The following is a 21,323-nucleotide window of genomic DNA, read 5'->3' on the forward strand; positions in this document are numbered from 1 at the left end:
CTTTTGGTTGAGGTTTTTTTGTTGTTTGTTCAAAGATTCTTTCAACTAAAGTTTTAAGTGCTTTCATCAACCACCCATACATTATAATAGCCTAATTAGTCTAGACCCAATATTTAGAAATGTTGCCTGTTGTGTATGCAGCTACTCACCAAAGCTTTCTGATACAAGCACAGGTTATTCAGCTCTTAGAATTCATTTATTCATTAAGAATTTGAGGGTTTGCCAACCCAATATTAAAAGTGACAGATGTTCACAAAATAATGTGACAACTGCAGCACTTTTCTGATAAAACAGAAGTAGGTTTCACTGGTTTAAGTGCCATTAGTATATCCAATGCAAAATAAGGAATACAATAAAAAGGTGAAGTAGTAACAATTCATACATTTTAAATTAACTCATGTCCCAGAACAACTGAAGAATTCTACTTGTCACTGGTAAACTCGCATTTCTGTTTACGTATCAGTGTGTTTCTGCCTTCTCTCCTAAAATCATAGAATCATTTAGGTTGGAAAAGACCTTTAAGATCATCCAGTCCAACCATTAACCTAACACTACCAAGTATACCACTAAACTAATTAAGGGTAGAGTAATAATTTCATGTTTCTTGACTTGGTGGCTGGATTATTTTTTAATGAAAATAAATACTAGGAATCATTAAGGTTGGAAAGGATCTCTAAGATCATCAGTCCAACCATCAATCCAACACCACCATGACCACTAAACCATGTCCCAAAGTGCCACGTCTACCTGTTTTTTGAACACTTCCAGGGATGGGGACTCCACCACCTCTCTGGGCAGCCTGTTCCAATGCTTGACTAACCTTTCTGTGAAGAAATTTCTCCTACTTTCCAACCTAAACCTCCCCTGGCGCAGCTTGAGCCCATTTCCTCTCGTCCTATCCCTAACTACGAGGGAGAACAGACCAACACCCACCTCACTACAGCCTCCTTTCAGGTAGTTGTAGAGAGCAATAAGGTCTCCCCTCAGCCTCCTCTTCTCCAGGCTAAACAACTCCAGTTCCCTCAGCCGCTCCTCATAAGGCCTGTGCTCCAGATCCTTCACCAGCTTCGTTGCCCTTCTCTGAACATGCTCCCACAACTCAATGTCCTTCTTGTAGTGAGGGGCCCAAAACTGGACACAGTATTCCAGGTGCGGCCTCACCAGTGCTGAGTACAGGGGCACAATCACCTCCCTGCTCCTGCTGGCCACACTATTCCTGACACAGGCCAGGATGCTGTTGGCCTTCTTGGCCACCTGGGCACACTGCTGGCTCATGTTCAGCCGGCTGTCGACCAACACCCCCAGGTCCTTTTCGGCCAGGCAGCTTTCCAGCCACTCTTCCCCAAGCCTGTAGCGTTGCATGGGGTTGTTGTGACCCAAGTGCAGGACCCAGCACTTGGCCTTGTTAAACCTCATACAGTTGGCCTCGGCCCATCGGTCCAGCCTGTCCAGGTCCCTCTGCAGGGCCATCCTACCCTCCAGCAGATCGACACTCCCACCCAGTTTGGTGTCATCTGCAAACTTACTGAGGGTGCACTCAATCCCCTCATCCAGATCATCGATAAAGATATTAAACAAGGCTGGCCCCAAAACGGAGCCCTGGGGAACACCGCTCATGACCGGCTGCCAACTGGACTTAACTCCATTCACCACAACTCTCTGGGCTCGGTCACCCAGCCAGTTTTTTACCCAGCGAAGAGTACGCCCATCCAAGCCATGAGCTGCCAGCTTCCTCAGGAGAATGCTATGGAAGACTGTGTCAAAGGCTTTCCTGAAGTCCAGGTAGATGTTCTAAGTTCTAAGATCTACTGTTCCTCATATACTTTTACTTATATTATTATTGTCTATGCCTTGTGGTTGAGCAATACCTTGTCTGAAATTTGCCTAGAGCAAAACAAAACCAAAAAACCCAAACCCCTTCCCTCACTGTAAGTAATTAGGAGCTAACACAAAGCCATAGTTAGGTGACAATTTCTGCCATTCCGGGCGCAGAGGGGACATCCACCAAAGTTCAAGCTACTAACCATACCACATACACTGAAGGAAATCATGTAGGTTACCATGTAGATTGAATAACCCAAAAGGGATGACTTGGCTTTCCTCCAGTCTAGCTACTCATTACCATACACAGCCATAACATAAACCCTATCCTCAAGCATCTCAATCTACATCTGAAGGTAAACAGGATTGCTTACATTACAATTATTCCTTAAAAGTGGTTCAGGAACTCCTACCACTGTTCTCTGGGATGAATAGGAATTCTTCGCTTCCAGCCTTGATTACATACATACATGAGCTCAAGATGGTTACAACTTATTCTCTTTCCTGAAAATCTAATGACCAATATTTCAGACTAAATACAAGGCCAAGAAAGTCAGCAGATTTATCTTTCTGCACAAAGAAAACTGATTGGTGAGAAATTCTCTCTCCCGAGTCAGCTAACTCCTGCATTTGTTATACAGTCAGCACTACCGGAAGAAAAACAACATATAGGAAGTAAGAGAGAAGGAAACAACAAGTGAGGCACAGCTCCTGTATGAAAATAAGGTTATCCTATAACCATGATATGAAATGTCTAGAACGCCAAAACTACCTGAGAGAGGGGTATACCCTGCTTCTCTGCAGCCTTTGCTAACTGCCTTCTAAAAGAAAGCATCTTCCAGATGAGGGCAAAACAAAACATGGAAAAATTCCTGTTAAGAGCTGGTACTCCTAGCTGAGACTGTAAGAAATACCACAAAAATTAAAGTGTTAGTCATCAGACTGTTGCCAACTGCATTAGAAAAATTAACCCCATATAAAATATGCTGAGTTTGGGGACTCACCAATAAGGTTTCTTACGAAAGACGTTGGAGGCAGAAGTATTTGGGCAGCATCTTTTTCATATATATACACACACAAACACCCCCATACATATATTTCATTTCATATATCTGAAATATCATTTCGTATGAAATTCATTTCATATATATGAAATGAAATATATAAATATTTATATAAGACTTTTGAACTTTATACATTATATATACATTTTGTGTATATGAAACATATATAGATAAAATATTTTATCTATATAAGTTATATATCTTTTTTTAAAAAAAACATTTAAGACAACCCCAACCTGTCACAAAACTTAGTCATGCACTGAATCCTGAGTGGCTGGTAGCCTAGTAAGTTGGTAAATTAACTCAAGTGAAAAGAAAACAGGGTCAATTCCAATTCATCTCTGATCTACTTGCTGACCTTATCCTTATGACAACTATAAATTTAAACTATATTATCCTCGCAATCCTATTAAAGTAGGAGAAGAATGCAATTTCATCAGATAGAGTTTGACATTCAGATGCCCCAGGTCTTGCAGCACAAGTGCTGAATTTCTATTTTGTACGAACCCCTTTTAAGCTGTGAACACGGCAAATGCAGTAGCTATACACTCTAGCAGGATCTCAGGAAGGACAGTTTGAAAAGGCAGATGATAGATAGCCCTAAACTGCTCTCGCTGATAGATTTCAGCCCCTCGGCTGAAGGTAAGTGAATGGCAAAAGTCTGTCTCAAGACAGTGAAACTCAGTTGTAATTCATCAATCTAGGCAGGATAGAAAGTCCTGCTTTCAGAGACCTCCAAAGATAAAAGCTAGAGCTGTTAACTTGTGAAGATATACAAAAAGAATAAATAAAAAAAGGAAAGGATAAGTTTAAAAAGCCCAAATGCACTGTTCATACTCATATTACAGGTTATCATGAGAATAAGCTTTGACCTTCAGCAGTTTTCCATCATTTTGCAAATGCAAGCAACAGGGGCTACAGACACCCAGTTCACGAACACCAGGCATTAACGTACACAGAACTGCCCAATGAATTTTAAGCCACCTATGTGTTACAAAACAGAATATTTTTACCTAGCGTAGAAAATGAGCTTATAGTATGTGCTCAGAGTAAACAAACCAAATACAGGAAAACAAACTGGTTACAGGTTCACAGTTAAAAATAATAACCTGGGTTTCTCCCACCACCTTAAATTTCCTTAACCACTATATAATCTCTCATGGCTGAAGAACTTGAGTCACTCTACGTTAATGTCATTACGCTCAAAACACACAGCTATGGTTGTGAAAAACTTCATGTCACTCATATCTAAACAACTGGTTTGTTATTATACTGAGCCACCTCATTAAACAATCCCAAGGTAAACCCTGGTCACTGACATTTGTAAAGATACTTTTGAGCTTTGAGAGCTTCGCACCTCTTTGCAAATATATTCACGGCTTCCAGCAACATATTACGCTTTTTCTGTGAATCAAAAATGCCCACCACATTTCAAGGAGGATGAAATTCTAAAGGAATTGATCAAAATGGCCTAAGAAAATTAAGAATATGAAACTTTGGGTTTAGTCTTGAAACAAATTTAGTAGATGTGGCATTTGGAAATTAAATACTTGTCGTATTTTACTGATTTTGGAGCAGCATTATTAGCCTAGCTTACAATTTTCCTTCCCCCTTACCACCCCAGAACTGCAACATTACTCTCCTCTCCCTTCTTTGGGCATGCATGCACTCCATTTCTTGAAAGCCAACCTGAGACATACTTTTTCATGCACACTGTTTCCTATGGTCGTTCTGTCCAGGTACTGAGTTCTAGGTTACATCCCAACACAACCCAGGTTTGAATATTTAATATTAATATCAACCTGCTGAATACGTACCTCTATAGAACTTTCACCCGACTTTAATCTGGTTTTGATAAAAATACTTTAATGTAGACTTCAGCTTTCCTGCTGCAAAAATGAGAACTAATTTAGTTAGGAATATGTCTTTTAGAAGCACTACTTTTCTCAGATGGATAACTTCAGTAAAGAGCTAATAATTCTTTAGCTGTAAAAGCTTTATTTAGACACAGTTATACACGCATAAAAATTGCTTTTGCTCATTTTTGTGGATTTGACCTAGCTTCCTCCTTACATTCAGACTTGAGAGCTAGAAGCAACAGTACAACTACCTGTTCCTCCAGTTTAAACACTAAACTCCGTGCCATTAATTCCCCTTTATCTAACTGGGTGAGTATCTTCAGAGTTACCATATAACCCACCAGGAACCACGCAACAAAGTCACTTGTTTAAGAGGAGGGGAATGCTGCAGCATTCAGTTCCTGAAAAAAACTAAAGGAGCAGACAGAGGTGAGACACAAGGAAGCACAGATTTCTAGTATCAGGGTAGCTCAATCCCTTTAGTGGCAGAGGCCAAGCTCAGTTTCAGCACCTCCACCCTGGGCCCTGTGGAAGCAGCTGTGACTTCCTCAGCAAAGCCCCAGCCCTGCCCGCAGGACTCTCTCACAGCAGCGGCAGCCTGCAGCCGTAACAGCCTGGCTCCCCGCAGCCTGTCCCGCTCCCGTCCTCTCACGGGGACACAGCCACAGCCAAAACCCCATCCACACAAAGACGAGCAAGTGGAAAAAAAACTGACTTCCAGTCTGTCACCTGCCTCACCCCAGCAAAACTCAAACATGTCGAAGAGGCTCCTTCCTAAGTCCCTTCTTCTTCACCATAAGGGGACAGTATCTTCTTATACATTCTTATCTAAGTGATATATCAGTTGCTATATCAACTTGGTAGCCAACATCTTGCACCAGCAGAGAACGTGCCCGTTTCTAGATTCCCTCCTAATGTTCAGACAGCCACAAAATCATAACATAAAACAAGATCTGCTCCGATTCACTTTACATCTTTTTTCAAGAAAATACCTCAGGAATTGCCTGGCTTTGTAGACATTAGAAGTTCCGGTACAAGAGAATATGCTGGTAGGCTGGTAGAGCCACACAGGTAAGAAATTCATCTAGCTGAAGACCTACAGGAAAAGGACGAGTGAGATCAGTTTTCAACTACATCAGTTACCACCTACCCCAACGCTAGCACAGTGTGGATGCCAGGACAGCCCTACCCTTTTGGAAGGCCACAGCACTTAGGCTACATGAAGGTGGGTACATAACGACAGCATCATTTGAAATTCCTTTTAACTGTTATTTCAGCAACTAAAGCAAAAATTGAAAACAACATGCCCAAGACTTGTGTTTCATTGAGATGCCCACACTTGACAGAAAAAACTCAACCCAAAATTACATTTCAATTCTCCAATGTTTTTTCACTAGAAGAATTCAACATTTCTCATACCACTATTTACTTCTTAGTCTCTTCTCAATTTACCCAGTAAATATTCCATTAATGCTGTCTTAGTTTTAATCATTAGCAGCTGTTCTACATTACAACATGAAATGTTTTAGAAGACTATTATTGCTCCTAAGTGCTTAAAAAGTGTCCAAAGGTAAAATAAAATACAAAGATGTTATTTTTCCAACCTTAAAAGAAGATTAGCAGTAACAGAGAAATATCAAGAGTGATTAGCTTCAATGACCCACTGAAAAATTCAGCTACACTAAAAAGAATAAAATACTTCTTGAAAATAGAGAGAAGTCAAAGTAATTTATGCTTTAAATTTACCACATTAAAAAAGGATTGGGAGTGTACAGCCACAAGAACAAAACTGGCTAATGAAAACTTGGCTTAGCGTAAATGCTGATCTTGAAACCAAAGAGAGAAAAATCACCTAGGGCTTGCTTTGTTAAGCTAATTATAATACTTGAACCAGTAGGGAGCAGAAATTTGACTGAAGTTCAGTCAGTCAAAATATTCAACCTTCAACTCCCACACCATCTTTTCCATAGCTAAGGAACTATGGGATGCCTTCCAAATTACTTGCAACATTTGATAACATTCAGTAACAAAGTGTCCCAAGCTAAATGCTGCCTTAATTTGATTTGCACATTGCATTTTTAATTTATATCATATAATTCCTCTCCTCCATAACAGTATCACATTTTCTTCTCACATTCTTCTGTGTGCTAAAATAAATTCTCTCTTGCGGGCCAAATGAATATTTGCTGGAATACCTTTATTTTCAGCTGCTGTCCTCTTATTATGTCCTCTGCTGTCTTTATTCTTCAATCCCATACACACCTCTTCAATGCAACACAAAAAAATGCATTAAAACCACTTACTAGCCTTGGTGGATTTTGAATCTCTTCATGTCTTCAGATCCAGACAAGATGCCTTTTGAAACATGCACTTAAGCAAAATTCAATTTTTGCATTCAGTATAGGAGTGACAGAGTAAAATGTGATGATTATGATATCCAGGGAAGTCGGACCAGATGACTGCTTCCCTTTAGATCTATAAAATGTAACTACTGTAGCACTAAAGAGCTGTAAGGAAAGGGAGAGAGGGATCACATACCAGATGAGTAGTCAATATTCTAAACTGTGGTAGTGAGCAACACACTAACACATATTTTTAAAAAATCAGTGCAAAAGAGGTAGTATAAATTTTCATGAAACAGGATGTTAAGAGAGACAGGAATCTGCTGGCAGTATCCTACAGGCTCCTCAAGGATCAGGTTGGAAAGATGCCTCATGCATTCGTCATCCCCGTACAAAACAATGGGCTTTCAGCTCTGGTCTCTCATCTCCTTTCTCCCTTCAATCCCCTCTTGACACCGGTCCCAATAGCTTCTGTCACAGCTATTTACAGAGCTTTCTTTTACAGTGCGCCTCTTTCTTCCAACACTGTTTCTAAACTGGACTAAGAGCTGTATGTACTAGAAATGCCCATTCAAAATTTGTGTCCTAAAGCTGGAAATAAGACGAGCATTCCCTTTCAGTCCACTGATCAAAATATACATTGCATCAACACTCACTGACCCACCACAGTCCCTCTCTGATAGCACCTCTTGATTTCTTTTATTGGTCTTTATTTTTTTGTTACCATGTCATTCTGACATGTAGCATACATATAAATACATTCCAGGCGGTATGCTTATTTTTAAAAAGCTTAAGCTTTTTGTGACCACCATCAAAATGAATAGGTGAACAAAACTTATTTATACTTTTTCAGACAACATTGTTGGGGAAGCTGTTGGAACAAAACCTAGAGAAAGTAACAAATTACTACAACCCACCGCTGTTAAATAAATAAAACAACCCACCCTACTCTTTTATCTGAGACCCTAAGATTGCTCCACAAATGGCAGTAAAAACACCGTGAAAACAGACTCAGAATCTTAACTTCATTCTGCAAATATACTTCCCATTTCCAATTCAAGAGAGTCTCAAATTTCAACCTGAAGTGAAAACCTCAAGAAAAAGGACATTAGAAAACACAGTGATCACCTGTCTCGCAAATACAGTACTCATCCGTGAGCCAGGATGTGTAAACTTTCACGGAACTTCTTAGAAGTTGCCCTCTTCCCATGCCCAATCTCACATCAACTAGACATCACAGGAAATAACAGCAACAGTTAACAGAGATTTATTCTTTAGCAGAGATGATGCAATTGTGGGTCAGCATGCAATTCCCAAAATAGAAACTGAGGAATTACCCATTTCTGCAAGCCCAAATCAGTGAATTCCTGTGGATGGAATGTAGCAGAATCCAGCAGAACATGTGCCTACTGTGTTACAACTCTGCAAACAGCTGTGGCTGAAGTACATTTTGGCTTTCAGTGTACCTCAATGTGAACAAGCCTCAGATAGAAAGACTTAACGCAGCTGGTAATATGCATTTTACTAATATCAGCTTGTTCTTCTATTTCTCTTTGTTAAAAAAAAAAAGTTTGGGGTGACATCGGGATTTGCAACCTCACCAGAAAGACCCCCCCCTGCCCTGCATTAATGAGACAAATGCAAGAACATCACCCAGAAGTACAGACCAACAAAACTCAGGCTAGTACTGTATATACTGTAAGAACAGTATTCCCCCAAAATTATGAGGTATATATCTCCACCAAGGCAGCAAGAGACCTACAGAGATCGAAATACATACTGTCCTTTTATGCCCTGCAAGTCCTGGCCCTTCTGCTGTGAACCTGGTAGAAAGCTGCCACCGCAGAGCTGGTGTTTTGAGGGCTCCAGCCCTCTGACTCAGAGATAAGAAACTGCCAACGTAAACAAAACATCAATTAATATTAATTTTGCTCTATACAGAGATTATGGAAACAAGGAAGGCACTTTCAGCAACTCCAGTTTAAAATGAACAGTCACAGTAGTGGCTATTATTTCAAATAGATATTGGTTTATATTCCCTTCCCGGCATGCTCATAGCAAGGCTGGCATGGCACAAGTATCTCAAACACATTCCTCCTCTTCCACACTGCTACTTGATAAACCTAGTGTTAATCCCAATACCAGTGAGGTTGGCTTATCTTCACCAGCTGCCTTCCTGGCAACTGCAGTCTCTCTACAAGAGGCACAGTCAACATTATCAAAGCAAACTACCATGAAACACCGTGTTTTGATTAATACTTTGTGGTCTTGGTCATGTAGAGGACACATCTGAGAGAAATTATAGCTCCTCAAAGCTACCTCTGTCATTTTGTTTTCCCATAGGTTCCCACCTCAAGGACACCACCACTTCTTCCCATCTGTATGGGGGTTTTTTTGGGGGGTGGGGGATGAGGGATTTACTAACACACCTGCATTTTCTTCAGGCCTGTTTGCCAGACATCTTGCTTCTCAAGAACAACCCTACTATTTCACAGGAGTCTATTTGGAACATACAGGGCCATAAGGAGCAGGCAAAGCAGTCTATCTTGATCCAGTGAGCATCAGCCAGATCAAGACTTCCTGCTGAAGGAATAAACAAACACACAGCTCAGGCAAAGGAGAGGAAGAACCCTGCATTGAAATAAGCAGAGAGCTACCACGGGAACAGTGTGGTATAGGTAGTGAAGGATGGGCAGACCTCTAAGACTTCCCTGCCAGGATGGCCCAAAGCAATTTATACTTCATTTACTTTTGACTCAAATAAGGTTAGTGGCTGTGGCCTTAATTGTTTTATTTTCCTATCACTCATTTGAAACAAAGCTCCTTTAAGAGATTTTTATTGCTGGGGTAGTAGCTGTTTCTTTTACCCAAGACAGAGAGCAGAGAGCCCAGCCTGCAGAACGTAAGAGACTCCCTCCTAGTTGTTCTTGCCAACACTACAACTCTTCACAGCTGGGACAAATCAACATCTGATGGAAACAAGGAGCATCAGCTCCTTGTGACCAAGCAGATTTTCTGTGATCACTGGCCTAGCTCCTGGTCAGTCAGCAGGTCACTATTTGGAAACAGTGTACTACACACATTTGTCCTTTTTAAAATAGTCATTAAGTTACAATTTGCATGTCAGTGATACTGTAATGAATTACCCAGGGACTCATTTTGGCTAACAGCTGATGAATCATCACCAAAACCACAACTTTTTTTCCCCATAATTATCAAACGATTCCAGCTAAAAATTACACAGCTGAGATACGAATTCAGAAATCTGCCCCAAAATATTGTTTAAAATGCACATAGGTACTTTGCTAAGCAATTCTTACAGTAGCAGATGTCTGTATCAGAGAAGACATTCACATATACAATAAAGAATAATTCTCATAATTTTAACTACACACTGTGCTGACAGCAGTCGGGAGACTCCAGATATGTATTTGTTAGTAGGTCTGCTTTATTACTATCTCAGAAGCAGCATTTCCTTTAAAAATTAGTACTGTATAATTTCTAGTAGCATTTCACAATTTTAGCACTCAACTTCTACAAAATCACGCAAAAACTATGTTGCAGTTATAAATACTTCCAACGCCATCACTCAGCAAGCATTCAGGCACTAATGATTTTAAAGGAAATTGTGGCATTTTTGAATTTACAAATCCTATGGATTCGGAGAATATTGATTACATCTAGGCAGTTTTAATGCAGAGTATTTGGCTCACCCTCATCTACGAAACTGCTGCAATATATTAAACAAGGCTATAAATCAGTGATTAAGCACAATTAAAACTGAGGGTATTACTGCAGGCTTGAGTAACCTACTAGAAATATTTAACAAATTATATTTTAGTGAATAATATTAAATCATACAGTACCCTAATATTTCTTGAGATACAAGACCACACATTTCTCTGTCATTTCAGATCTATTCAATCACAGGACAAAGCGTGCCTCATTGCAACCTGAATTCGCACCAGATGCTGAATCCTGAGCATGTAAGCAATGTTCTAGCCTGCTCACATCACTCTGCACTGCACGAACCATCAATCCACCAGCAAGATCTTCGCTGAAGAACAGGTTCAGAACTTACATTGTTGAACACGAGTTTCAGAGTACTTTGTTACATGTTAGCCACGGAAACACTTTGCAAAATAACTTCCTCCTGCTAGGACAGCAAATGGTGCGATACTTCAGCAGGTTCAGCAGAGTGAAGACAACTTGGGAGGCTGCTTCAGGTGGCATATGGAATTAAGGCTTTTTTTTTAACCCACAGCTTCAGTAACTGAAATAAAAAGATGGCACTGCTTAGTTCAGGAGCGTGCTACAGTGCCTACTAACTTGTGAACACCCCTTGCTTTATAAAACAAGCAGCACGCTGCAGCCAGGTGGAAAAGCCACTGACTTGTGAACAACTCCCATCAGACCTGGGGAAGCCTTTCCTGGCTCAACGGAGAAGGTACTTTTCAAAGAGCTCCAATGAAAATGTTCAAAGCAAGTCCCCTACATGTGGCATCTCTCTATGCTAGATTCTTATTTACAAAAAAAACCAAAGGCCCAGAAGATGGACTGTGGACATCAAAAATACCAAGTGCACAATGGTTCAAAAGCACTTTCAAATGTAAAACTTTTCACAGAAGCTAAGCCCAGCGCACCAGAATTATGTACTCTGTAGCTTATGATATGGAAAGCTAAGATCTGTGATAAGGGCAGATATTAATCCAGATTTTAAACATGATTAAAAATATTTAATCCTAAAGATTTTCCAATTTTCCTAAACATCACAGGATTGACACAAATATCTGGAATGCTGCCTTAAAGGTGCAAGAAACCCAAATATTTACAGTGATTTTTTCATACACTACAGAAGTTTTTAGTAAGTTGCTAAAAAAGAAAAATTTGAATAGAAATCATTAGAGAGAAACCTGAAGACGGATATGGAGCAGACAGAAGGGTGCTAAAGCAGCTAACCTGAAAGAGCAATGAAGAAAGATTCAAACAGTAAGTGATCTATGGATCCGGAGTTTAACATGGATTATGTGTTTTTACAAAGGACCATCTGAAAAGCCTGTTACACAGTTTAACCTAGCAAGTCAGTCATGAATGTTCTACTTCAAAATAATAAAGCCAGGGGAATGAACATCCCTGCAAATCTCAAGAGCAAAAGTTGTCCAAGAACACAAAGAAATGTTTTTGCTCTATTCTTTGTGCAGCTTACAGAAGCACTCCTGAATGACACAACTTTTTAAAATTACGTAGAATATAATATAACTGGACATCATAGACATTCTTAAAAAACAAGTTCTGATTGTACTTAAGGTACTGAAATTGCATGGAAAGAAAATGTGATTTCCTTCAAATTTTCCATCCGCTCTGTGGAATGCGTTCTGTGTTGGCTGCTGTGCATAAAGAGGCTTGAGGTACCGTCAGCAGGTTTCATTTCCATTCATGGCTGATAAAAGATATTTTTTGATAACACTGTATTCTTGAAGCATTTTGGCTAATATCCAAATGTAGGCCTACTTCACTTGTATGCAAATATTTTGTACTTCATATAAATCATGACTTGCTATAACTCAACTAGAAATACACAAGCACACTGCTACTAGGCTGAGAACCTAAGGCACTTATATTCTGTAGGAAAGAGAATTTATGGTATATAATGCATCACAGTATAGACTTTTATTTAACTTAAAAATAAATAACTTCTATATTTCCTCTGCCAGAACGCTAGCTTTGCAACATGTCTCCAAGGAATAATGCTCTTTGTATAGCTAGCGGGATGCCCGGAGCAGCTTTCTTCTCTTGGACACAACACACTGCTACAGCAAAAGCAAAGAAGGCTATCCATAAGGGAAACAACACTGCTACCAGAGTCAGCCAGCTCACTCCATCACTTCTTCCCTCCTTTGGGTATTTTCTATCTCGCCATCGCCCTGAAAAGCACCACGGAGACAAAGTCACACAGTTAATATAAATTAATACGACAGCATAAGAACAAGAGCTAGTAAGAGCTGGTAAGAGCAATGAGAAGACACTTCACACAGAAAAAGCAGTATATAAACACAGGATTGGTGAAAATCTATCTCATAACATGGAACAGGAGAGAGATCCCATTCAGAAGGAAAAGCTAATGTAAGAAAAGCAATCAAGATGAATCACAACTCTGAAAATTAATTTTGATTTCTCTGGGTGGTAACAAGCTTTCTTCTCAACATCACAGAAGCAAATTCTAGAGGACTGTGTCCTCACTTCGGTGCACATTATGTTTCATTGATCCATTTTCTGTGGGAAGTCCACATTGCAACTAGCTATCACTCTCTGCCTGTGTTTTCTTGGCATAGACTCCCCTATCATCTCTAGTTAGGGAGATTTACCCCTGTCTGTTCTTTCCTGCTTTTATAAGTATGTACATATCCAGGTCATAATATTTCAGTTTACAGTGTTCACGTGTCCGAGAAGTGTAAGAAAATGTCACTGTATGTCATATTATTGGATTACAAGGCAAGACAGCTAGCTGAGACAGAATCATGACATATAAAATAATTTCCCTCCACAGCCACAGTATTCAAACAGTAGGCTCTTTGAGCGTCCAGACTAACTCCAAGGAATCTGCAAGTACTATTTAAGGCAGCCCTCTGTAAGCTTATGCTTACTACAGTGTTCCAAGCAGCCAGTAAATACCCTACTTGAAAAGTTTTAGGGGTCCATAAATCAAGAGATAGGAGAGCAGGGAGGGAGTGACAGCAATCTTAAGAACTCAGTAGTTTAATATTCTCTATCCTAAACCGGGAAATTCGACAGCAGAGAAGTCTGGCAGTATGCGATATGTCTGACAAGATGACTGAAAGTAAAGTATAAAAAGACCCAAGAAAAAAATACTATAGGCGTAATCTTAGTTCTCAGAATAAATACTGTTTGAAGTTTAACAAGTATAGCCTTTGCATTTCCAAATGTAACAACAGATTTCATAAAATTAGCATTAAAACCAAAGTTTCTAACCAGGAAGTACTTACAGTCTTTGCAACATCAATATTGTTAAATGCACTTTAAACGAATAATTTCCATAATGTTAACACAACAGCTAAATACTGCATATCTGCTAATGGCTCTCTATGCATACAGCTGACCTTCTTTTTATGCATAAGAACACTGTACTTCTAAGTAAGTCCCATGAGTTATATCACCAGCTAAAAATCCTGACATATTTAAGTAAAAATTCATAAATAGGCCAGCTAGTGAGCACCTCTAAAAAAATGAGCTCAGAAGCTCATAACGAAATTGTTAATATCTGCCAAGGTCTTTCACCTTATCCAAGGTTTCTTCTTTTATATGGCAGTGCAGAGAGAACAGATTTTTCTTTGCATGTGTTGTCACAAAAGGACAGAGACGGTATGCACGCGGCCAAGGGCCACACTAAGAAAGGGAAAGAGGAAAGAGCAGAATGGAGCCAGAAGTCATGTTATTAGAGGAACTAACAATGGATGTGTCTCACTTCACACTATGACCTACCTTTCACTGTTAGGTTGGGCACCATGGATTTTCAACAAAACCTAAATGTTCTAAGAAAGTGTCCTGGTTTCGGCTGGGATAGAGTTAACTTTCTTCCTAGTAGCAGGCATAGTGATGTGGTTTGGATTTAGTGTGAGAAGAATGTTTATAACACACTCATGTTTTTAGTTGTTGCTGAGTACTGCTTATGCTAGTCAAGGACTTTTCAGCTTCCCATGCTCTGCCAGGTGCACAAGAAACTGGGAGGGGGCACAGCCAGAATAGTTGATCCAAGCTGACCAAAGGGCTATTCCATACCATATGATGTCATGCTCAGTATATACACTGGGGGGGGTTGGCCGGGGAGCAGCAATTGCATTGTGCATGACTTGCTTTGTATATTGTTATTATTATTATCATTATTATATTGTTATTATCATTACTATTTTACTTTATTTCAATTATTAAACTGTTCTTATCTCAACCCAGGAGTGTTTCTCACTCTTACTCCTCCAATCCTCCCCTCCATCCCATCGGGGTAGGGGGAGTGAGTGAGCGGCTGCGTGGTGCTTAGTTGCTGGCTGGGGCTAAACCACGACAGAAAGTCACACAGAGCCCCTTCTGCTCCATCATCAGTTTAAATAACCCTTGCTCCTTTTGCCAACTTCCTTTCCCTTGTTAGAAAGATGGATAAGCGCACCCCACCTGCAATCAAAGGTCAGGGCACTACACCACCATAGAGGATACTTGGAGCCAGCCCCACTGGAGGGGCTAGGGAAAGACACAAGGATAAGGAAGCAACGGTGTCTCTAACAACAACTATTCAAAAATTGAAGCTGAATGTAATGTTTTCATTTACAAAAACATCCTGAAGCTCAACAATCACAGTGGGACTGTTTTGTTGTCAACAATAAGCATAATACAAGAACAGTGAAATTGCAAAATCAATCATTATGCATTAAAAGCATAAATGCAAACTGAATTCAACCTTTGTGGGCATACTCATAATCTCCCAATTAGATGATCACATCCTAATGTTTCCACAGGACTCCCACCTTATTTAGCACACAGAATAGATGTAAAAAAAAATCCTCCTAACTGATCTAGCCGAGTGTACACTCTGTGTTCATGCTCCTAGACTCTCTACAGCATTTGATACTATTAATTAATGTACTGCCTCATCCTAGAAATGCAGCAACGATCCAATACACTGTAGTCCAACTGATTCCCAAGTACTCCCAAGAAGGACACTCCAACACACAGCAACAGGAAAACTGTACTCATACTTCTCAGTGCTTCTCACACCCCAGAGGAATCTGTTCTAATTCTTTAGATATGAACTAATCTACCTTAATGCAGTAATAATCACTTCAAAACTTTTATCCAGAAAAGAAACAAATGGGAAAAAATACAAAAAGTTTTGCAAGTTACCAATTTGTTTTTACCATCCACAAAATGTGGTGCTGAGGTATACACATGAAATAAAAGATGCACAATGCCTGTATCTTTCTATGAAATTTCTATTATGTACATTTGTATACCAAAATATTAAAAGACAATACATGGTTAGTGAAAGAAACCTTTATGCTCTTATTCCTACTGAGAACAGAATCCTTACATTTAAAGCATTCCACAATTTATCAACAATTTTCACAGTAGCATAAGGTAATAAACACCACACTACCATATGCAGCAATCAAGACTAGTTCCCGCAGTTAGGCATTGCATGCTCTGCATTTCTGCTTTCTAAAAATTACATATTGCACTACCGTAGGCATTTCTGTAGGAAACTGTTTGAATTATATTTAAGTTCTTAATGATACAGATCCTGAAACTTGATTTTTTTGTTCACAGCTGCTTAGAAGAACAACTAAATATTTCATTATTATGCCCCCACGTACAAGAGGTTTCAGGTGATACAAGGTCTTCCACACCAAGTACAAACCACTAACCCGTACTACAGTTTATCAATGTTGAATCACAGAAAATAATGTCTGACTTGCCTGACCTATAAATGTCTAATGCTGGAAAACTGTTACAAGGTTACCCAGTGAGGTTCCAAATTACTTTCTAAATCACTGGTATTTTTCATAAAATTTCTTTTGTTCTTTTACATCAGAGTTTCTCCTTTTACCATTTCCTGAACAAAACTTCACAATTCACTTTCCAACATACAAAAGCAACATGAAATTGTCTGTGTACTTCAGCATGGAAAAATTGTGAGAGCAATATGAAAGCAGTGAGAACATCATTCTTTAACTAAGGCAGAAATCTTTTACTCTACTTTGTTTTTAAAACAGCAATATCTTTTTTACATGAAACTGAAATTTATTACTAAATATAAGCTACTGCCAGGCAGCAGCTGTGCTGGGGAAGGACATCTCAGGCTTAGAATAACAGGAACTGAAAGGTAATTCTAGGAGCTTTCTCCTCCCACAGTTCTGGGACAAGATGGCAACCTGCGGCAGCCTCCTCATAGTAGAGGAGAGAGTGCAGGCCGTGGTTAGGTTACCATGCAATTGCTCATCTTCAACAAAGTTAGCTAATAAAACTAGTTTATAACACTTCACTAAATACTAAAGGAAAGATGCTGCTTATAAATGTAGCTAGTGGGCCGATTAGCGTAAGTTCATGACAAGTGCCCAGTGCTGTTAAATAACAGCACAGAAAAAGAAAGATTCAAAATACCAGTTGGAAAATTAAATACTTTGCTTAACAGGAGGCTCTCCTTCCATGACTGTTAGTTCAGGAAAACATCTTGCCAAAGTAGATGGCTATTTCACTTGGATCTTTTTACTAGAGAAATATAGTTGCTAGATAGCAAACAATACACAAAAATTCACAATATGCATGTACCAAATCTGCTTTATAGAAATAATTAAAAAACCCAAAAAACAAAAAGAACCCACACCCTTACTATAACATTGTATTTAAAGATTAAATGAAAGAAACATTTCTCAGAACACCAAGCACAGAGAAATCCTGAATTATAAAGCTACTCAACAAGGAAATGAAAGATCTACATGAATACTTTTAATAAGCCTTTATAACCATGCTTTACAAGAAATGCAAGCACTCTCTCTCTCTGATACTGACTCAATTCCCAATAGCAAAGGTCCTGTTGAAAGTAAGAATAATCGTTTGAAGGTTACATTATTGTAAAGATCGTTTGTTACGATTTGTATCGGGAAGTGGCTCGTCATTTATTGCAATTTGGTTCCCAGTGCCATAAACTGCGGTACAGCATCGAAATTATGACTGAAAGTGGCAGCTATTTTAGACGTACAAGCAAATTAGTAAGTGATAAGAACTAAAACTGTCAAAGTTTCCCAGGTATTCAAATCGTGTTAGTCATAAATTAAAGCAAGGACAAAGATACTCGTTATGCAAAGAAAATTACTTTCCACTAATAACATAAAATGATAAAAGCGTAAGTCGTGCCACTTATCTTTTGGGAGTAATTCTGACTTCTGATGCATATGGGCAACACATCTGACTTCAGTTGAGTATTCTGCTAAGAGCAGAATTTTCTCTTTTCTCCTCCTCCCTCCTTGGAGTATATCTAATATAAAAATTGTTAAGATTCATAAGCCTTGCTATAAAGTGAACTTACCGGTGCTGGATTATCTTTAGCTTCCACACCAAAAACATTCCGTCGTTTCACTGTCAGCAAATCAACATCTTTAGTATCATCATCATCATCGTCGTCGTCGTCATCTTCAAAGAACTGCACAGAGTCTGGGTTTGGAACCCTGCTTGATATAGGAACTTCTTTTTCCTCCTTCTCCTCCTCCTCGGATACCTGTTTTGATTCATCCTCAGACTCACCACTCTCCTCAGCACCTTCACTGGAATCAGAACATTCCTCAGTTTCTTTCCTTCTCTCCTTTGCCTTTGTTTTGTTAACAGACACCTTTCCACTGAAATTAGTCCCGCTTTTCTCCACTCCTTCATTGTTTATTGAGGAGATGGTATTTTTATTTTGCTCTGTCTCCTTCAAGTGATCCGTCCCATCAGCTGCCTCATTTGCACACAGCTGCTTCCGAGCTTTCTGAAGAAATCTCACACGAGGTGCCATTGCAAGACCAAGTGACCTAAAGCATGGAATTAAACAAATAAATTAATCTGAAAGGTAGATACACAAAAGTTGACTAAATTGGACACCCTCACCCATGGCTCAAGTGAATTGATTTTAATTACGGTAATTAAGATTGATACATTTTGACCAACTTATTTACAAAACAGTATTTAGCCTATAACAGGACAATCTAGCTTGAAAAATGCAAGAGAATGTTGGAAAAGGAAAGAAAACAAAATAACTGAGAACTCTCAAGAATAGTTACAAATTCTCCCAGGAAAGAAAGCAAACAAAGAACCTGAAAAGGTGTAGACAAGAGCAAATTATCTTTCACGGTAACATACACTGGAAGAAACACCAATGTAATGTGGTATTGAAGATACACAGATGTCATGTCAAGGACTGAGACCAGCACTGATCTCTCTCAGTGTCCTTCACTGCTAGAAGTGCACCCAGAATATTATCCCCACCATCTTGTGGAGATAGATTAGAAGAACAAACACAGTAGGGATAAATGACTAATTGCAGAAAAAGCTAAGGGAGAGACATTTCTCTCAAAGAAAATCTCACCTGCCTGCATCCCTCTACAGCAAGGCTTTATCTTCATGGCATATGTAACTAGCAGTGTGAACAATACTATTATTTTACCCAGTTATTCGTGATAACTCAAAGTTACATTAATACTCCATATATAAAGGGACAAAAAAATAGCCAAAAAGCAAGAACACTATGTAGCAACAATACTGGAGAGCATTTATGGGAAAAGATACTCTGTCTCCAACAGATCATTTGACTTCAGTGAACTTCATAATTGCCCGCTATTTAAGTCTCTTTCAGACTCCATGAGCCTTCTCATTAGGTGACTAAAAAATGGGGGGGGGGGGGGGGGGGAGACGGCACACCAGTACTGTGCAAGGAACACACAGAGACCACAGCTACATTTAAAAACACACAATACAGAACCAACAGTGTTTGTAATACTCAGGGTTTGTACGTACACTTAGCAAAGGAATAAAGTATTTAACCAACCAAAACGGCTACATATATACACATGCACACACACATATAAAAGACCAGTGTCTTTTGATTCAGTTTATGCACAGTTACACACTACATCTCCCCTCAGTGCTGCTTGTTTCAAGTAGACAGCATTATGTCTTCTCATCACCATACAGCTCTGAATAAAGAAACCCGAGTTCTGTCACAGAGAAAAATCAAATCTATACTCCCTGGTGTAAAAGTCATTACAAACAGTCCATGAAGCATCTCAACAGTACTGCAGAGCAGCAAGAGTGGACTGTAGGCCCCAGAGAGCCTTGAACTGTTAATAGTAGCCAATGGAACAGAGTAGTCAACAGGAGAGGCACCCTGCTTAAATAACAAACAAACAAAAAAAAAACCCACAACCCCCAAACACAACCACACCTGTGCTTAAATGGGGCAGTTTTGGTACTGGCCACATGTTAAAATACTGAAAATTGGACATGCACCCAAATAGCAGCCCACACTGTTAGGATGAGGAACAAGTTTTTCAATAAATAAGCCTTAACTTTAACGTGAAGTTAATTTTGTTTAACTATTTCTGATAATCCAATATTGTTCTTCTATAAGCAATTAACAGCAATAGTAAAGCAAATAGTGTTTTAGGAAAAAAAGATCAAAGTACGTTTTTAACTGGTGTATTTTGCACATCTACTGAGAGTACACTGCTGAGAGGATAACACAACACATTTGGGAACTGAAATTGGAACAACCAGCAATCTTAAACTCATTTCAGTGTTCGACAGCTAACACTAATTACCATTGCAATGAAACTATGTGTTAAAGTTTGGCCTATTGACTAGCTGAACCAAAAATAACGAAACAAAGCAGATGTAATGCTTCACTGCAGCAGCTGGAGGAGATTCAAACCTGGAATCAGGCCTTAACACCAGGCACAGTAAAACACATATAAAGAGATTGCTGCATGTCAATGAACGCGCAATCTCTTCGTCAAGGGGATCAAAGTAGCAAAAAAAATCCTTTGCAAGAGAAACACTTTTTTTGCTTTTCCAGATTTCACATTATTCTACATAAAGTATTGCTGTCAACTGTTGCAAGGAGTAATACTGTACGGCAACTACGCAATCTGTGTTCATTTCTCTTTCTCATGCAGACATAGACACGATGTACACAGGGTTGCAAACTCCCAATTTTATCACAGCTTCTCTTCTATGTCTCCAGAGCTAGTATCAAAGATCAGGATCATGGTTGCAGAGAAAAGTTTGACAAGGTGAAGAAACTACTCTCTCCATAGGAAAAGTTAAAAAAGACAAGTCAAAAACAGCAGGCCATGATGTGGAGGAGACTTCAGCACAGCTTTTCTCACTCAAATATGAAACCCCACCCGCCAGATTGCTGTTCTGCACTGATATCTTTCTTTAATAATTGCATTAATTATCAGTTAGTGTTGGCCAGTTTTTCTACACTGCTTAGCAACCCTACCAAAAAAGACCACTGCTATCAGAATTCATACGACATCTGAATCAAAAGAATACAGCCCTTAGACTTGGGGGAGAGGTCAAATTTGGTAAGAAAGTAATAGCAGGTAAGCTTAAACAAAGTTGGGTACAAACAGTCCCCAAACACGTTTAATTATGTAACTTCTCAAAGAAACATCAGCATTTTGGCTCATTACTGC

The 21,323-nt window shown here is 39.3% G+C and overlaps 1 protein-coding gene across 1 annotated transcript in view; it reads right to left on the minus strand.

Moving 5' to 3' along the window:
* DDX10 (DEAD-box helicase 10) overlaps positions 1-21,323 on the minus strand; it is a 199,064-nt gene that overhangs the window by 126,299 nt on the left and 51,442 nt on the right. Inside the window, exon 13 of the mRNA XM_075713234.1 lies at positions 18,179-18,659. Coding sequence (XP_075569349.1) covers positions 18,179-18,659 — 481 coding nt within the window. The remainder of the gene's footprint in view (positions 1-18,178; positions 18,660-21,323) is intronic.

The sequence above is a fragment of the Pelecanus crispus genome, chromosome 1 (genome assembly GCF_030463565.1).
Source record: "Pelecanus crispus isolate bPelCri1 chromosome 1, bPelCri1.pri, whole genome shotgun sequence".
Classification (NCBI taxonomy): Eukaryota; Metazoa; Chordata; class Aves; order Pelecaniformes; family Pelecanidae; genus Pelecanus; species Pelecanus crispus.